Below are 18,665 nucleotides of genomic sequence, written 5' to 3'. Positions count from 1 at the left end.
CACGCTTAATACAAATTTTAGAAGGTCCTGGTTCGAATCCCGGCTGAGTCCTTTCTGTGTGGAGTTTGCATGATCTCCTCCTGCATGCATATTCTTCTGGGAAATCAGGGTTCCCCCACAGTCCACAACTATGCTACATGAGTTCTGTAAACAGCATTGATGATTTAAATTGTCACAAGGTGTGAACATGAGGGTCTGTGGTTGTGTGGCCCCGCAACAAACTAGGAAAAATAGTTTGCACCTTCATCAAACAGTGGCTGGGATAGGCTCCAGCAGTTCTGTGACTCCCAGAAGGGATTTTGAAAACAGTTGGATGGATAAAGTAAGACTACATGGTCCGTTACTCAAAAAAACTGATGAAATTAACACTGCCACTATCATCTATCATCTGACTTAATGTATTTTAGACTTTATGAAATGGATCTACAAGAACAAGAGTCATGTTTGCTGTGTGCTTCATGTTCTCCTCACACAGACAGCAGCTGACAACCAGCGATTGTTTCATTAAAGTCATGCATCATCTGAACAAAGGACCTGCAGGTCATCCCATCTCTTCCATGACGTCTCCATCATCAATGAATTCATTTTCTAGTTTGGTTTTTCTTGTTTGAATTCATTTTCATAGTCAGAGGAGTCATTAGACAATCTGGATTTTTTCAATCTTTATTGCATCACACAAAACACTTTTTAGACGGCAGTTAAACACAATAAAACAACACAGATGATAGAAACTCTCAAAAATATTCGGACTGTGTCCTTCTCAAAACTGAGGGCTTTGAGAGAGAAAGGACATGTAATCAAATAAAATACGGATGCATTCTTTAGCTGCACAGCAGTTTCAACCTTCAAAACCCCCCGATGTTGAGTTTTGTTTAGCTTCTTTGTGAACTGTTCCGAAGATGTAAAAAAATAAAATAAAGACATTTCAAAACAAAGAATGTAGCTTTCAGAGAAAATCCATCAGTTTGTTGCAGATTTTGAGGAAAAACCTAAAAATGATATCTACAATTGAATTAAAACATCATTATTTCTCTGTAAAGATACAAACGTCTTCTGTCCCAAAGTTAACGCTACATTAGAGGAAGAACTCAGTACAACTTGTCAATGATGAAGGCTAAAAGAGCAGCAGCTACAGCAAGCCCGATCCCCAGCTTCTTCAGTGCTTCTCTATCCACGCTGAAACAGCCAATCAGGATGGAGGATGAACCGCTGGTTCCACGGACCGACTGCTCCTGCAGGGAGAGCAACATTCTTAATTCCCATCAGGATCAACTGTTACCATTTCCCATCCTGAGCCATGTCTGAATGACACAACCTTGGATGGAATCAAGTGACCACATAACAAACTGAACGCACAACAAAGAGCCCTGTTGTGGTTTTTAAGCTCCTCAGTAGCAGAGGTACCAGATGGAACCTTTATGTGTTCATTAATCTCAAACACGACTGAAAAACAAACAAACTCCAGGATGACCAGGTGAAGTCAAAGATGGCAGTAAGGAAGGACCCCACAACCTTTTGACATGAATAATACGCAGTAATCTGAAAGCAGGAGTAGTCATTGGTGACTGTCAACCCGACTCATGAGAGTACAAAGGAGGAACAGATTTAATGTAGGCAGACGGATTCAGTTTCAGAGTCAAGTGCACACTCTGGATGAGGTCACACTTTGAATGACCTGCTTGCATGAGATCAGGAATTCCTATGCGCTGAGAACATTTAGTAAATTATAAAGTAAAAGGGCAAGACAACATACCTGACTAAAGGCCGTGTCGCACGGCCACTACGTATATTTTGAGCATTTTGCAGAATTGAAAATTGTTCATACGTAAATATAGGTGGAAAAAGGGAGAAAAGGTGTGGGTCTTTACGGGAAGTTTTGATAGATGTATCACGAATGGACCACGTTAAAACCACAGAAGTACGAAGAATCCACGCAGAATAGACATAAATCAACACACAACATGAACCGTGTGTGGTCATTGCGCTGTTTATATGCAATTCAATAGTGATTCGATGATCAATTACATGATATTAATGTTAATGTTACATGTGCGCTATATACATGATATAAACGTTATACATCGGTGGTACATGCATGAAAAGTCTTTTACACATGCATGGAACAGTCGTGGAAAACCACTAATTTAGGTATGAATCTCACAAAAATCACGCCCACTTGTGTAGAATCTACATAATAATTACGTATAAACTACATAAAATACGCATAAACTGCACGGTGGTTAGCGCTCTTGCCTCACAGCAAAAAGGCCCCCGGTTCAAGTCCTGGCTGGGGGACAAGAAGAACACAACATCAATGGGGGACCTGTCTGTGTGGAGTTTGCATGTTCTCCCCGTGCATGCGTTGGTTTTCTCTAGAATCTCCGGCTTCCTCCCACCGTCCAAAAACATGCTTCATAGGTTAATTAGCAACTCTAAATTGTCCATAGGTGTGAGTGTGAGAATGAATGGGTGTGTGATTGAGGACATTCCACCCTGCAACAGACTGGCGACCTGTCCAAGGTGTCCCCTGCCTTCGCCCACAAGTGACCGGGATAGGCTCCAGCAGCCACATGACCCCGAAAGGGACAAAACGGAATAGAAAATGAATGAATGAATGTGTAATTCTCAAACGACCAAACATTTTGAACAGCTCAAAACCGAATTCACGTAAAGAGCCGTTGGCTTAAACGATGGACATCTGCGCACACTTATGAATTACTTCTATTATACGTATATCAAAGAAGGCCAAAATTTTACTTTGTGGAATATTCGCAAATTCTACATAGTGGCCGTATGACACGGCATTAAGACTTTACGATTTCAGACTCGGGCTGCACGGGAGTGTAGTGGTTAGCACTCTGGCCTCACAATCTCTGGTTAAAGTCCTGCCTGGGAACTTTCTCTGTGAAATGCATGTTTTTTTTCTGGGCAGGGTGTGTGAAATGCTAACACGTGGCCTGTGACATGCGTTGACAACTGCTTTTTCCTTTACAGATCTAGTCCAACATGATTTATGTAGAGCCTGACAGCAGTCTTAGAAAAAGGTGCGTAAACACACATGAACGCGAGTATTTTGAACACGGAAACCCAAAATGGGCATTAACTCAGCAATGTCCCTGGGCGCATATTCAATGTGTGGCCCTGCAACAGACTGGTGACCTTTTCAGGGTGTACCCCGCTTGTGCCCAACAGCAACTGGGATAGGCTCCAGCAACCCTGTGACCCAAAAGGGATTAAACAGGTTTGGAAGAGTGACGGACGGACGGATGGACGGACGGACGGACGGACGGACGGACGGAGGGAGGGAGGGACAGACAGATAGATAGATAGATAGAGATTACATGATGCCTTCACTATATTTGAGGACAAATATGTTTTCTTTAAAGGATTAGAAAGAGCTAAAAGGGAGGCCACAGACAACAAACTGTCACAGCTAACTAAGATAGAAAAACAGAGGAGGAGGTTGGTACTCAGCTGGCCTCCTTAATATATTTTAGCTGTTTACATAGACTAATTTGTTCAAATGAAAATCAGTCCATTCCTACTGTCTGCTCCTGAATTTGCTATAGTTAAGTTGATCAAAAGATTTTTTTTTTTACATGAGTGTCTAGTTTAAAATAGTAATAAAATGAGGTAACACACCAAACAACAGTTCCTCATCTTCTTCTTTTTGACACATGAATTAGCTTAATCATTTGACTCTGCCTTCGGTTCCCAGTGGAATCTCCATTTTATTTGTGGAGGTGGGCCGCATTACCGCCTTTCACGGATCACTGCCGTTAATCATTATCTATCTTTAGAAATGCACCTATTAGTGCCTCTTGATATTAGGATCCATCGCCGTGATGGCGGTGTTATGAAACAGGAATCTTTTCCTCCTCTTCTTCACCCTCTGAGTTTCTCCATTACCCCTCTGGAGCCTGTTAAGATTTAGACAACAGTAATAAAGTCTGTGTTTTGAATGTGCTGATCTCCCAGACAGCTTGTGGATGAAGGTGTTCATAAAAATCCGCCATCTGCTTGTGCAGATGATCGTCACTCAGTAATGATGCGGTAATGCGGGTACGTGTGCAGCTTTGCATGGTGCCATTATTGCAGATATTGAATAGATCAGGTAATGAGAGGATTCACATTAATCAAGGAACATTTTAAGATGGTAGATTTGAAAGAAACCTGTAAATATGCCAGTTTGTTTCACTTGAAGGCTCAATTGTTCAGTAAACATTCCTATTAAGGTGTGCTCTTTGCAGCAATTACTGTTTTGGACTTCATTAGAGAGGTCAGCGTTTTTGGTTTGTTGCTTCTTCTTCTTCTATCAGTTTTTCTAGCTGCTGCTGGTGTTTCTTTGCTAACAGTCTGTGTTGGTTATGGGCTTTCTACTCATCAATGATCTGATTGGACGCTGATTTGTTTTTACATTGTTGTATGGAAGCGTGATGGATTCCAAGGACGAACCGACTGATTGCTAATCAAATAAAGAGTCAGAGGATTTGGTCATTTCAGTTTAGACGTTCATCAAATGGTATGAGAGAGTTGACACGCAACATTTGTGAGTGGAAATCAATCTCTATTAGCTGGAGGTGCCTCGTGGAAATCTCATGCGAAGCAGATGTTATTACGTTTTATATTGTGTCCGGGTCTTGTTTTCTTCCCAAACCAGTGGATGTCTGTCCTGTTGTTGCTGGCTAACAAATGTATGGTAGTCTTTTGAACCTGATTTGTTTTAGTCTGTTAGTCTGTCTGAGACACACAGTCTGCAGGTTCTACTTTTGGTCCCTTGATTGTAGTTTCTTTTTTAAAGCAGATAGCTTTTATTATTCCTATGGCCTAAACAGACTAGAGCTGAAGGTTTTTCTCCATTTTCTCTTAGAGTAGTTTAAAGACTCAATGAAAATGGTGTTTTTAAAATGTTCTTTCTGCATTTTTCTGATGATGGAGGACATGTATAAAAAAAAAAAATGATTTTTTTGTTATTTTAATCAGAAGCAGATGAAAAAATAGTGTTGGAAAAAGCTTGTAGCTGTGATGTAAGAAGCTAAAGTAGGTGGGGCACAAACTCCCTGCTCTGCTCCATTCTGATGCATCCGCTTGTAGATGACTGGATTCATGTCTGTCTTTGTTTTTCCTCGTTTGAGCTGGCATCTGGATCAAAACTGTACGACTGGATTGGTCCAGTATGGCTCGCCATTTTTGTTACACCAGTAATGTTAGGTTAGGGGTGTGAGGGGCTGTAAGCTAGTGGGAGACAATGTAAACAGAGACCCCTGGGGATACTAATGGCACTCTGTACGAATGATGTCCTAAAAAAAATAACACGCTTTGGGATTTTGGCAAAAAAAAAAACATAATCATACTTAAAAGATTGCTGGGAACGCTTTGAAATATAACAAAAGATGAGGGGAGTGGGACTTTAACCTAACACAACACGTCAGGAGTTTCTGCTTGAAAGATACTTTTGTTGTCGTATATATTGTCGTCTTTCACTTCTGCTTCCCATCACGTGACTCCATTTGTCAACCAGAACGTAGGTACCGATTCCCCCTACACATTGCCCTCCTACCCCCAATATATTCTTCACTCACGTTAACTGACTACTACCTGCACTGACTCAATTCCTCTGGTCTGCCTCTACAAGCCACTTCTCCCACCACCACCAGCAGTAAAGAAAGTGGACTCATCCACTGACCCACAGCCAGTTTGATTTGATTTGCAACTTATTTTGGACTACTTCAGAAGCCTGCACACTGGCTGCTCTCTGCCCAGATCTGCACCACACTGTGAAGTCAATACATCAACTCCAGGAAAATGCCTTTTCTCTACCATTGACTCTTTAGATCCAGCAGATTTGGATCTGTTGATTTGGATCTGTTTTAGTCCATAAAGCTGTCTCTTTCTTAAATATTAAAAAAAGTAAGTCGTGTAAAAAGTGCCGTAACATCACCAAACATAACATGGCGCGATGCTGAATAATGTAGCATTACTTTAAGTTGCACGATGAAGTCAAATGACTGGAAGGCCAATGAAAGATTTATAAAGTTTGCAGTTTGGAGTCATTATATCATGGGTTTTCTGACAGATCAGGAGTAAAAATCGCTGCAGAGCCACCAATTTGTCCGTGTGAGAGGAGGACGGGGTCCTTCACAGTGGTTTTGAGACATTTTCAACTTTAATTACAAAAGCACTTTGAATGTTTTCGAAGAATTCAGAGAAAGAGGCTTTTAGTCTCTCAATGATCTACTCCTAGAAAGGTTTAAAGTGACTTGGTTGTTCGAGCTGTAATTGAAAGTACCATCAAGGTTGACTGTGTGCGGGAGTCTTTCGTGTCATAGTCGTGTCACTTGTCTCGATCATGTAACACTTCTAATGGTTTTCTTAGAAAACCTGCGCCATTTTGCTAGTGGTCTTTGTATGATTGTGCTGAAACATTCCACTTCTGCCAAACTTTGGTCATTCGAAGTTCGTCTGTGGTATCTTTCTACGATACCCTTTGATCTTCTCAAAGTTATGTTATCATATAAGAAAGTAAAGAGGATACTTTTGAACAGGTGGGAATCTACAACACCACACAAACTAATTTCCTTGAAATTACCATGTGCTTGAATTTCTCTCAACATTTTACCCCTTTGACCGCCAGCTAAAGATTTACCTATTATTCTACAATTGCTAATATATTTTCTCTGTAAATTCCATGTGCAGCACCACAGAAGGAATCTTTTGGTTTTAACTTGTTTTTGCCAAAATTAAATGTTGAGTCAATTCGATCATCTTTAGATCTATTTTTAAGAGCGTTCACAGTGGTCTTTAAATTATGTTTATGCTGTTTTTAGCCCATGTTTTAGGACACATTTTCTGCAGAGCGACTGTAGTTTCTTAGAAGTTCACCTCTGAGTTGTGGTACTGTTTGCAAGAAGTAAGCCCACCTCCCCTTCCTGTGATCCATCTGTTTACACGCTTTTTACAATGCATTGATTTACAACACTGTAAATTAAGACATACTCATAAATTCAAAGTTAAGAATAATTTCTTATCCTCCATCATCAGAAAAATGCCACAAGAACACGTTAAAAACACCAAAAACACAATGTTCAACAGGGTGGGTCATTAAGTAAATAAACGAATGAAGGAAGTTCCATCATAGGTGGAAGCTGAAAAGTTGCTAGAAAGTTCTCCGGGCGACCCACATGCAGGTGTCTGGACCTGCGTGGGCTCAAACACCTGCTGGCAGGTACGGCGTTTGCATGTGTCCGAGGATCGGGGCACGCCCACACGTGTCGCACTCACGTGTGGTGAGCAGCCGGGCAGCGTCTGTCCTCTTCCCCCTCGACATTCCTGCCGTTCATCTGTTCTCTCTAATGGCTCCCAAACACCAACCAGCACCCTCTCCTCTTTTTACTGCACTGCTGTCAGTGGTTTCCTCTGTTCCGATACACAAAGCGGAGCGGATCCTGTGACCGACTACGCCTGGGTGACACATCCATAAGTTACTTACAGTAACTTCAGACACAAAAGGTGGAGGGGGAATCAGTTACTGCGTTCTCGTTGACACATGCATGCTTGATTAATCTAATGCTGTTGTCAGACTCCCTCAGGGAAAATTATCTTGTTTTTTTTGCCCAAAGAAACTATCATGTGTATTTCTGTTTGAGTGTGTCATGCTGGTAAACAAAGCAAGTGAAACTGTGAAAAATTGCAAAGTTCTTCTCAGTCAAATTGAACAAAAATGGCCTACCTTTTTAAATTTTACCAGGAAAAACATTCTTAACAAGTCAAAACCCTCAATAAAAGTAGAAAAAAATGGAATTAAAACAAAATCAATTGTTGTCGTCTTAATTCAGAGGAAAGGCCAAGATGAATATTTCAAGAAAACTGGGGGTGAAAAAGTGGTTTATTTTGAGTCGAGGACGAAAGAAAAGAAAGAAAAGCAACACTGAGTACCAAACTGATTATCCCCCTCTCTGCTGACAGGCCAAATGCACTGCCTTCTTCTTGATGCTTCTATTTATCTGTCTCTCTGCAGGTGTCTTTTAACAACAGGGTGCCTGGAAACAGACTGAATAGCACAGCCTAAAATCTATTACTAGTAGGAAGGATAAGTGAAAATCCAAGTGCCAGTAGGTGCATGTCAGCACAGTAGGAAGAGACAAGGGGAAAGGAGAAAAGAAGAAGAAAGGAAGTAAAGACAGGAAGGAAGGGAGAAGGATGAAAACATCTGAGATGCAGCTTTAAGCTTTAGTTTCCCTCCTGCGTGCTGCGACACTTGTGCATTTATCTGTGGGGAAAGGAGCATGTTTATTTGACTTTGTGTGTGTGCAGCCCTGTGTAGGATAATGCCTGTCTCTCTGCTCGCAGTGGTAGAACAGACCAAAATACCCCCCCCCCCCCACCCCCCAAAAAATTATTGAGCTCTGTGTGCTCGGAGGGGGAACCATAAAAGTCGAGCCCAGCAAGAAAAAAACTGAAGTGGAGGCCTCTCCAATGTTTCTGTGTCACTTCAGAACAAACACGATTGTTCCCGTCCAACGTGTCCGCCTTAAAATGATGTCTGGTACAGCCATCGTCTATATGAGAACTGGACCGAGTGAGTGGGACGTCACCCAACGTCACTTACTTCTGGCTCCGATGAAATGGTGTCAATTTAGTCGCCATTTTTTTTGCAACACGGGCGCTGCCATGTCAGACAACATCAATAAGCAGTGATTGGTCTGTGTCAGTCTGAGAATGTGCCCGAATTCCTTCACTACTTATAGTGCGTTTGCCATACAGTAGGGCTATCCGAAATCTACAATTCCAAAATCCAAAGTCTCTGCATCCATGCTCAGTAGATTGATGAATATAGACCACAATGCATTGAAATTGAATGATTTTGTTATGAAGAAAAAAAAGTTGGATTTTAATTAATTTTTTTATACAACCATCCAAGTTTTTTTCATCCTCCAAACACAGTGGATTCATAAATATCCTTCGTAAAAAGCTCATACTTTTGTTTTTACAATATAGTATTTTAATGGGGTAGTTATGGAGAAGGGATGGACTTCAGACATTGCTTAAGTCAACGTTTCTATAGCAACCACTCTAGCCAATCAGGAGCTTGTTTGAAGGCCACGACCCCTTCCACTGAAAGTGGGCTTAGGAGAATCTCAAGCAAACGTTTAAAATGCGATTAAAAATCTTTAATCAAACTTCTGGATTGTTCAATGTGGGGGCCAGCTGGCACCACATGCTTTCATTGAGGCACGAGGCAAATAAACTCAGGCATGAAGATGACTGAGTTTATTTCCCTAATAGAGGTCTGGGATTTTGACTTCTTGGAACCAGCAGGTACTTCCTGTTTGGATCGCGAGTGGGGGGGAGTGGTCACTCAGTCCAGTTCTCCTATACAGTCACTAGGTACATTCTTGCCCGGTGTAGAAAAACATGTAAACTGTGGCATGCAGAGCAACCAGAGAGCACAATGCACGGTGGTCACATTTCTCAATGAGCCTTGCAGCTGTTAATGTCCTTCTTTGCACGCAGACTCCAGGGTGTGTGTGTGTGTGGGTGTGTGTGTGTGTGTGTGTGTGTGCAACGGGCTCCTTGGTCATGGTTGACTCAGCGATGCAAAGTGACAAAGTGCGGGGCAGCTGGAGTTCCAAGCGTGAGCAGAGGCTTTTGTAAACACCATCGCCGATGCTCCTTCAAACCCTAAAAACACTAAAACTACTCGTGTTACAGAGAGCAAGAGAAAGATGAATAAATAGCAGGAGCAGTGGAGGACGACCTTCTCAACTTTCCTCCTCGACAATCAAAGGCTCTCACGCAACAGCATGCCAGCAGACAGAGCAATCTGTTGTCATTTTACACACAAAAGATCTTAATCCAAACATCAATTTCAGTTGCGATAGCTCTGTATACACACACAGTGTGTGTGTACACATGCGTATTCTGATTCAGAAACACCTCCAGATGTACACAAGTTCACTCGACCACAACTACTCCACTGTGTACAAAGCATAATGACAAATAATAAGTGTATTTACATTTTTCGTTAAACATGAACCCACTATACAATCACATGAAGAGATGGTGGTAATGCAGATTTACCCAGAATGCAGCAGAGACGGCACATAAATCTCTGGCAGAAACATGGGAATTTGGTGAAAGCAACTATTTGCCTACAAAACAGAACACTTCACATTTTGATTCAACTTACTGTTTCAGCCCAAAAGTGAACACTGAATAAAAATGGAGGAGAAAACAAAGCGTCCTCAACAGACCCTCAAGGCATTTGCAGTGAGAACTCAAGATCTAATCAATGTCCACTAGCAGGAACAGATCACAAATATGTCGCTGGAAAACTGTATTCACTGTTTTTCTGACTCAAATGAACCACTGTCACGGTTCAGGGAAAGTCCTCTGCATTCCTTTGATAGCAGTTAAAGTAACTAAATGCAGAAAAGAAATTGTGCAAAGGAGCCATGTCACACATAAGATGAGGAAAAAGCAGGCTAATGTCGCAAATAAGGCAACAGTCTGAGCATTTAGTCGCTATTTGGAAGTATTTTGACCATGATGTCACTAATAGGATGTAGAAAAAGTTTAACTACAGAGTAAGACTGGGCTGTTTGTGTACTGTTGGCAGATACGTTCCATAAATAACCTTTAATTAGGGAAATCAGCTAAACAAGATTTTCAGATGTTTAAGGCTGTAAAGCCCCTCACCACACACGTTTTACACTTTCTCAGACAGACATTTACTCTGGCAAACTGCACGTGCAGCATCTATACAAGAGATACGCAGCGGAAGAGATTGGTTGACCAGATCAACAGCCAATCAGGTTGTAAACCACAGTGCGCTGTTAAAGACAAAAAAGACCAAGAAAAGCATGCAAATTCATGCTGATAAAAATCAGCAAAACAGCGGATCCACAAGAAGGTGAGCCGCAATATACACTGAATTTCCCTTTTTTTTCCTGAAACAGCTCTGTTCAGAGTAAATCCTGCCTCTGGCACAGTCACCGCAGGGACAGATTTCCAAATAAAGTACACTCACATTTTTTATTCAGTTTATTTAATAATTCACGTTTAAAGATCCTTTCAAAGTGAAACAAAATGAAATCAAAGTCTATTTACTATTGTTCAAATTTGATACAAATTATCTAAATTTAGCAACCTTTGTTTTGTTTTTCGACCAAGACATTAGGTCTAATACTATGTTTACAGGTACCTGCTATACACGGTCTCATGAACTCAGATGCAGCTCATAATGTGTTCACACTGGACCATTACCGGGCAAGCAGGGAGTGGCAGGGAGGGGCTGCTTCTTCTTTTTGTACTATTTACCAGCGCATGTCTGTCATCTACAGTTAGAAGAGGCTTGGTGCTTGCAGCGGGCGAACTTTGCTAACCTTTCTTAGCCCTATTCCGATCTATGAAAGACTTGGTGTTATACGATTCTAGCTGGGGACAATCCGCAATTATATTTCTCCTCCATGGTCGTGTTTACAACGGTTGGCACTTCCCTGTTTTGAACAGGATGTTATCCACACGTCAATACCAAACCCAGTACCCGATGGGTAAAAATTCAGCTGTTTGGCGTTAAGCAATGCCGGTTGAATTTTTAGCACACGTCTAGTGAACGTCTGGTTTGCATATGGAGCCTGAGAACAAGTGGCGTAGTGACGAATGAATGAAAGGGCTCTGAACACTGAAGCAGGTTTTAAGGCTTTTACATGGACTTTTCATTTAAAGTGGCTGCTTGACTGTGAGTCGCCTCAGCCAGTGTGAACGGACAAAAAAATGGGCAAATATGTAAGGGGAAAGCAGATAGCCCGCACTCAATTTTAATATCCGTAAGCCCATAGAGCAAAAATGTCCATGCAGACTTTTTATGGGGATGATGTGGGTGAAAGGTCATGGCGAACACTTATACAAACACATAGGGGTAAGTTAGGTAGAAGTAGGTGAAACGCAGGCATGTCGTACAAATGTTTCTGCACAACAGGCTTGTTAGTGCTGTTCAAATGATAAGTGCGTGCTCCTTGAGCAAAGCCTGACTGTAAGAAACTAGCATATCAGAGTGTGGTTTGTGTATCATCCATCTAATGTATCGACCATACACCGCAGTCATTAGGAAGGTGCCAGTACATGTACCTTCATAGCAACTAGAGTGCGGCATTAGGGCACCATATGGCAGCATCACCCATATGTCATAATTAGCCTTAGGAATACTTAACGATACACTTACCACACACACAACAATGGTACGTTCCATGTCCATGATGTCCCTAAAGATGGCTGAACGAGCCTCAAGGGAACCTTCAAGACACACCCGTCCCCCCTTCCATGGGTCCAGACAAACCAAAAACCCAAAGCACCCAGGTGCAGGTACATGTGACTAAGGCTTATTGTGAAGTCAAGCTAAAAACTCTTCCTATACTGTTTACACTGTTGCTGTGGTGCTGCTCATCTCTCTGGGAAGGTTTATTTTTCCCCCATTCATGACAATAAATTCCTTCCGGGAAAGAACCCTGTACTTCATGTACAGCTCGTGGCCTTACCGATTGCCAGAAAACTAGCTTCCTTGATGACAAACTTTGAACTTTGCCGCATAAAACAATCTATCCAAGGGCAAATGTGCCAACGGAAAGGCAAAGCATCTACTTGAAGCGTTTTTCAACACAGCATTTTTCAAGCAATTAATTTGAATCAAAGTGCAGCACAAAACCGTTCCATGTTTCACAGCTTACAGCTATTACTGATCAATGTTTTGGTAATGAAAAGATTTTTCTTTAAATAGTGAAAAAAAAGGGTCGTGTGAAAGAATTCCGTCTTCTCTGCAAGCTGTGGTTCACTATGATGATTGGTATTTACATTTTATTTTTAATACTAAAGTTTGTTTAGAGACGCTCTGAGGATACAAATCTACTCAAGTGCTTGACTGAAGCTGAATTCTGAGGCACTTATAATTTATGAGAGATGAAGTGTGCAAAGCTGTGACAAAAACAGCTATTATGAGGAAGAAACGTGAACCCAAACTAGCTCCGTTTTTTAAGACAGATGTCAAAAACAAAGTCCAAAACAACTTTTGAATTAATAGTAACTTCCATTTTTGGAAGATTTTTTTAAATGAACCTGATTTCTTGACTAATGGAAAAAATGTTCAAAGAACAAGTAATTACTTGTTCCAGTTACCCCACACAGCATCATTAACACTAATGAGAAGGCCCGCTGTGCACTTAAGGACGGCAATTCTAAATAAAATGAAAATCCATGGGTGATTCTCTGATTGAAGCGTTTAGCTAAGGGCAGTTTATTTACATGAGCCTGGAGAATTATACCTGCTTTCAGATTCCTACTAAGAAATAGTCTGTAAAAGGAATTTTCTTTCAGTTAAAGTATCTGCATCCTCCATTCCTGGTTCCCAGGTAGAACTCAGTCTGAGGGGAGCTAGGTTTGACATTCAAACCAGATAAAGCTCTGTAATGCGATTTGACAAATTAGCTAAAAATAGTGAAAATAGATGTGCATGATATTTCTTCCTGCTTCCCTGACTTTGGTGCATCACTACAGGGCGTGTAATACAAGCTGGCATGCTAAATGAAGTGGTAAAAATAGATAAGCCTCCTGTTTTGAAAGCAGGACGAATTGTTTGCTGCTAGAAGAAACAAAGTCTTGCAAAGACCAAACAAAACCTTTTGACATTTTGAATTAAAAGTAAAAAAATAGATTTTAGAGGTTTAACTACCAAATAACCGGAAAAAAAAAAGAGAGCACATACTTTGATTCCCTTCTACCGCACTTCCAATACGTTTGCCAAAGAGAAAACGCAACATCAAAGCAACAAGCCATAACAGTTGCAACCCAGGAAGGGTAAAAAAAAAAAAAATTCATTGTGTTCCAGGCTTGTGTTTGTGCTGGAAGTGTCTCACACAGCCAGCGGCCAGCCGGCATCATGACCATGCGCGTGCGCGGATGCTCAAGAAGCTGAGCGTGTTTTGGCTTTTTATGACCAATGAAGTATGGCAATGTAAGCAAGATGATGCAAACTATAAGCAATCTAATCCACGGTGTACTGGACAGGCTGGCCTGACCACATCAGTGCTACATTTCCAAATATTCATTAAACTGCAGGTGATTTAAGGTCAGAATACACACTTGGGAGTAGAACATAAAAAAACACCACATTGGGCTAAGGTGATAAAATCAGCTCAAAAATAAAAAAACAAAGAAAGAGAGAGAGAGAGACAGAACAATCACAGATTTAGGACTATTTGTAAAAAAAAGTTTAGGGGTTTTATCTTTATATCCATATAAAATACATATTTCTACTGTAAATCAGATAAAACACAACTATCATGGAACTTGGTAGAAAAATTCTGGGTCATAAAATGTATTTTTTTCTTAAGAAAAAAGAAAAATATTTTATATAAAAAATACCACTGACCCCTCAGGCCCAATGGAGAAGGCAGAGCTATCAGTCTATGCCAAAGTGTTGCAGCGACCAGGTTAATGACTACCAGAAGCTTCCCCAGTAGGAAAGCTGAGATAGCAGCCACTTCCATCAAGACCCACTAACACACTCTTTCCCTGACACCCTCTCAGTTTTACCTCTGAAACCTCTTTGGTCCCCCAAAAAAAGAAAACACAACAGAAGAAATGATTAAATACAGAAAGGCTGCCCTGATTTCCCAGCAAAAGGATATAAAGTTTTAAGCTAAAAGATTGTAAAGTTAAGTTCTACTACTCAGCTATTTCAGAAAATAACTCTGGACTTGCATGACTTGGACTTGCATGACCATGACCATGAAGCAGCATAGAGCTGCTTCATGGTCTTATCCCCCCCCTCCCACTATCACCCCCCCCCCCCCCCCCCCCCTCTAGCATCCCTCTCTCTTCTTCCCTCCTTTCCTTTTCCGTCCGGTCCAACGCCAAAGATTCTCAAACATGATTGAAATTAATAAAGTTTGGCCTCAATTACAAAAGGGGTTTATTCAGTCATGCCTTTGGTTTGTCTGAAGATTAATAACCCCTCTTGTAAAATATGTCCAACATAAGAGGCCCTCAGTTCTCATCTGTCTGCCCAGCTGTTGGACAGGACAAGTTAAAAAATAAAAATAACTCTGGACTTAATGCTATTGTGAGCTAAAATTCCAAATAGTCGACTTCTTTTTACTGTTCGGGCTGCAACATCCGATTTTGGATCAAGTCATCAACCGCGTGATCGGAAATCAGACCCGGATCGAGACACGCCTACTTCGAGAAAGAGAAAGAGAAAAATTAAGATGTGTAAAAATGATTAAAGCCAACACATTAACAAAAAAAGATTTACATTTAAAGGATTGAGCAATTACACAATCAACACAGGGCCTTTACTTTCCTCTTACTTTAACACAATTGTGCGGCAAAAGTAGATTACATTTTTCTCAGTATTACATCAATTGTGTAAAAAAACATCATGTCAATGTGGTTCACTAGTATTCTTAGGACTCATTCTCATTCTGGGGCGGCCGTGGTGCAACGGTAGGGCGGTCGACCCATGATCGTAATATTGCAGGTTTGATTCCCGCCTTCAACGCCCATGTGTCGAAGTGTCCTGAACCCCACCTTGCCTCTGGTGGGAGGTTGGCGCCAGTGTTCGGCAGCGGAGCCGCCATTAGTGTGTGAATGTGTGTGTGCATGGGTGAATGGGTTTGTGACTGTAAGGTAGAAAGTTTTATATAAGTATTCACCATTTACCATTTATTTTAACCATTCTGGTCAGAGTTGTCAGCATTCTTTATCAGCTACTTTGTTTAAGTCTCTTAAGAGGCTACAGTCCCAAGAGATCAATGAAAGATGTGCAAACTAGTTGCCTTGGTTCCTTAGAATGTAAACTTTCTCAAGAAACAGGTTTACTGTCCTTTTTGTAAACAGCAGTGCTGTTCAGATAACACAAACGTCTTCATGGTCTGATACATTTTAAAGTTAACAGTTTAACATCTAAAAAACAATCATTAGTTCAAGGCTACTTAGTGTTTTTCCTGCCGTTCCATCCTTGACCCTTTATTTGGAAATATTGATCCATAAAAAAAACAAAAAACAGAGAGAATTGTGCAATCATGGAAGCAAATGGCTCAGATGTGCACATATTTTTGCTCCTATTTGTAAAACCCCAATCCTATTTGCAGTCTTAAGCCTTTTTCGGTTGTGTGGGCCCATAGAAAGTGGTAGAGAGGAGCGGATTTACTTCAAGAGGAGTGCAGGTGTATCTTGTAGCTCCCTTGAGGCTAGTCCTGTCACCTTAAGCGACGTCATGAAAATTGAATGTATGATCGTCTTGTGTCGTAAAGTAAGAATGATGCAAGTTACACGCACTTATAACGTGCGCGTGATGCTGTCGTATGGTGCCCTGACACCACAATCTATTCAGCACTTTACAGAAATAAAGTTTGAAGTGTTGCATAAGCTTCTTTTCTCACCTCCAGAATCGGTTGGAATTACGGAAATACGGTAATTCAAAGAGTGTGTGTTATTTCCTGTCACCAGTGAATGTGAATAACACACACTCTTTGAAGGCTTTGGTTAAAATACCAAAAGATTTTCTTTTACATTTCTTCTGAATCTACCAAAGCTTTGTGTTTGATGGAAGTGGAATGTGCTGCTAGATTTATTACCACCAGAACCCAGATATTCTTAAAATCTCTGCTACTGTGTTACCTGGGGAGAAAAAAAGGGAATCTGCAGTGTGTGAATGGGATGGTTTGTAAAATTAAGGGCTATTTTTATTTTTTATTCTACCCAGCAGTGACAGTAGAGTAGCTCATTCAATTCATTTGCAGAGAGGACAGAAACACTGAAAAGGGTCAGTAAAGGTCATAGTAGATAACACAGATATGATATAAGCTCTACAATATTTTCTTCTTTCTACTCTATGCTACTTCTTAAATTCAGTGTCTCTATTTCTCTTAATTATAAATTCCCCTTTATCTTATGCATAGTCAGTGTACTCTTAGTGTAGCAGTGTCCCAATGAGCATCATACTTACAGAATTGTTGTTTTTATGGGTTCAGCTGTCAACTCAATCCAATGTTGTCAGTTTACATGAGCCTCCACCCACTGGTGGTTAGTTTCCCTGTTTTCAAAACATTTCAAGCTTACTTAAGATAAGATAAGATATTCCTTTATTAGTCCCACGATGGGGAAATTTCCTTGTTGCAGCAGCAGTACAGGTACAGAGAGCGATATATAAAGAAAAAAGAAAAACTATGGAGTCTATATACCCACATATACACACAATACACACATACATTTCCAAAAAATTGCACAGGATGACCGTATAATCGGTTATTTCACAGGGTAAAAGAAATATGACAGAGCCGATGACATTGGTTAACGTGGTTCCCTGGGAGCAGCTAAGGTTGTACAGTCTAGGTAAATTCAGAGGGTTGTGTCAGAATGGGCATCTGACATCAAACCAAAACCAAATCAATCCTAGGATTCAAAAACAGAACTTTCATACTGGACTGACCATGGCCTAACTACAACCGCCACTCATGCTATTGACCTACAGGGTGCTGGTGGGATTTGGATGACTGTTGGTCAGTGAAGGAGAGGAGGAAGGTGTTTTCATAGAAAGATAGAGAGAAAAAGAAAAGCAAAAGTGATGGATTTAGAGTAAGAACTCTGAATGTAATGACTTTGACAGGAAAAATTACAGTTGCCTGACATGATGGAGGGAGGAGAGGTGGAGATTCTGTGTGTTAAAGAAAGTAGATGGAAAAGGAGAAGGTTGATAGAATAAGAACAGGTTCAAGCCGGTTTGTCATTGTTGATGGAAAGAGGAATGGAGGAGTGATCCTAAAGGAGGAATTTGCCAAGAAAGTTGTGTAAATGAGGAGAGTGTCAGATGACGAGTCTGAAGCTGGAAGTTAAAGCTGGGATGTTCTTCAACTTCCAGAGCTAGAGGAGAAGGATGGACTAAGAAGAATGAATAGGACAAGGACAGAGTGGAGGACCAAGTGATGGAAATTTAAAAAAAAGAAGAGTGCTGTGTGGTTTTTTCAGAGGAGATGAAAAAAACAAAGGTTTGGGAGATTTCCGAAAGTGGAGAACTTTGAAGAGCTGATGTTTGAGAAACTGGTATAGAGCACAGATTAGAAGATGTGGCTGTTGTGGAGCAGGAAGTATAGATCAATAAGGAGGATGAAGAATGGAAAGGCAAAATACTGAAAACATACCTGTGCAGGTATGGCAAATGCTAAATGGCGGATACTTGTATAGCGCCTTTTTTACCTTCCTTGTAGGCCCAAAGCACTTTACAGTCACAAACCCTTTCGCCCATTCACACACACATTCACACTGTGGTGGCGGCTCCGAACACTGGCGACCAACCTTCCCCCAGAGGCAAGGTGGGGTTCAGTGTCTTGCCGAGAATCGAACCTACAATGTTCCAATCGGAGGTTGACCGCCCTATCGCTGCACCGCCTATGGAAGTGTATGGGAAGGTATGGAAGTGTTTAGGAGAGGTAGCACCATTTTTGACTGAGCTGTTTAACATGATGAACATACAAGACGTGCAGAATTTTGGAAACTACTGAAGAATAAAGCTGATGAGTCACACAATGAAGTTATGTGAAAGAGTAGTAGAAGCTATTGAATGAAAAATACAAACTAACAGATAAACTTCACAAAAGATGTCACTTTTGATA

General features: G+C 41.0%; 1 protein-coding gene across 2 annotated transcripts in view; it reads right to left on the bottom strand.

The window, feature by feature from the left end:
- Positions 1–647: 647 nt before the first annotated feature.
- cdkal1 (CDK5 regulatory subunit associated protein 1-like 1) overlaps positions 648–18,665 on the bottom strand; it is a 252,726-nt gene continuing 234,708 nt past the window's right edge. For both annotated transcript variants that reach the window (XM_023963817.2, XM_023963818.2), the window contains exon 15: positions 648–1,232. In XM_023963817.2, the coding sequence (XP_023819585.1) occupies positions 1,089–1,232 (144 nt within the window). In that variant the 3' untranslated portion in view covers positions 648–1,088. The remainder of the gene's footprint in view (positions 1,233–18,665) is intronic.

This window comes from Oryzias latipes, chromosome 16 (assembly GCF_053564925.1).
Source record: "Oryzias latipes strain Hd-rR chromosome 16, Olatipes_Hd-rR_3.1".
In the NCBI taxonomy this organism is placed as follows: domain Eukaryota; kingdom Metazoa; phylum Chordata; class Actinopteri; order Beloniformes; family Adrianichthyidae; genus Oryzias; species Oryzias latipes.
Note: the sequence above shows the minus strand (reverse complement) of the source record. Positions and strands in the feature narration are given on the sequence as shown.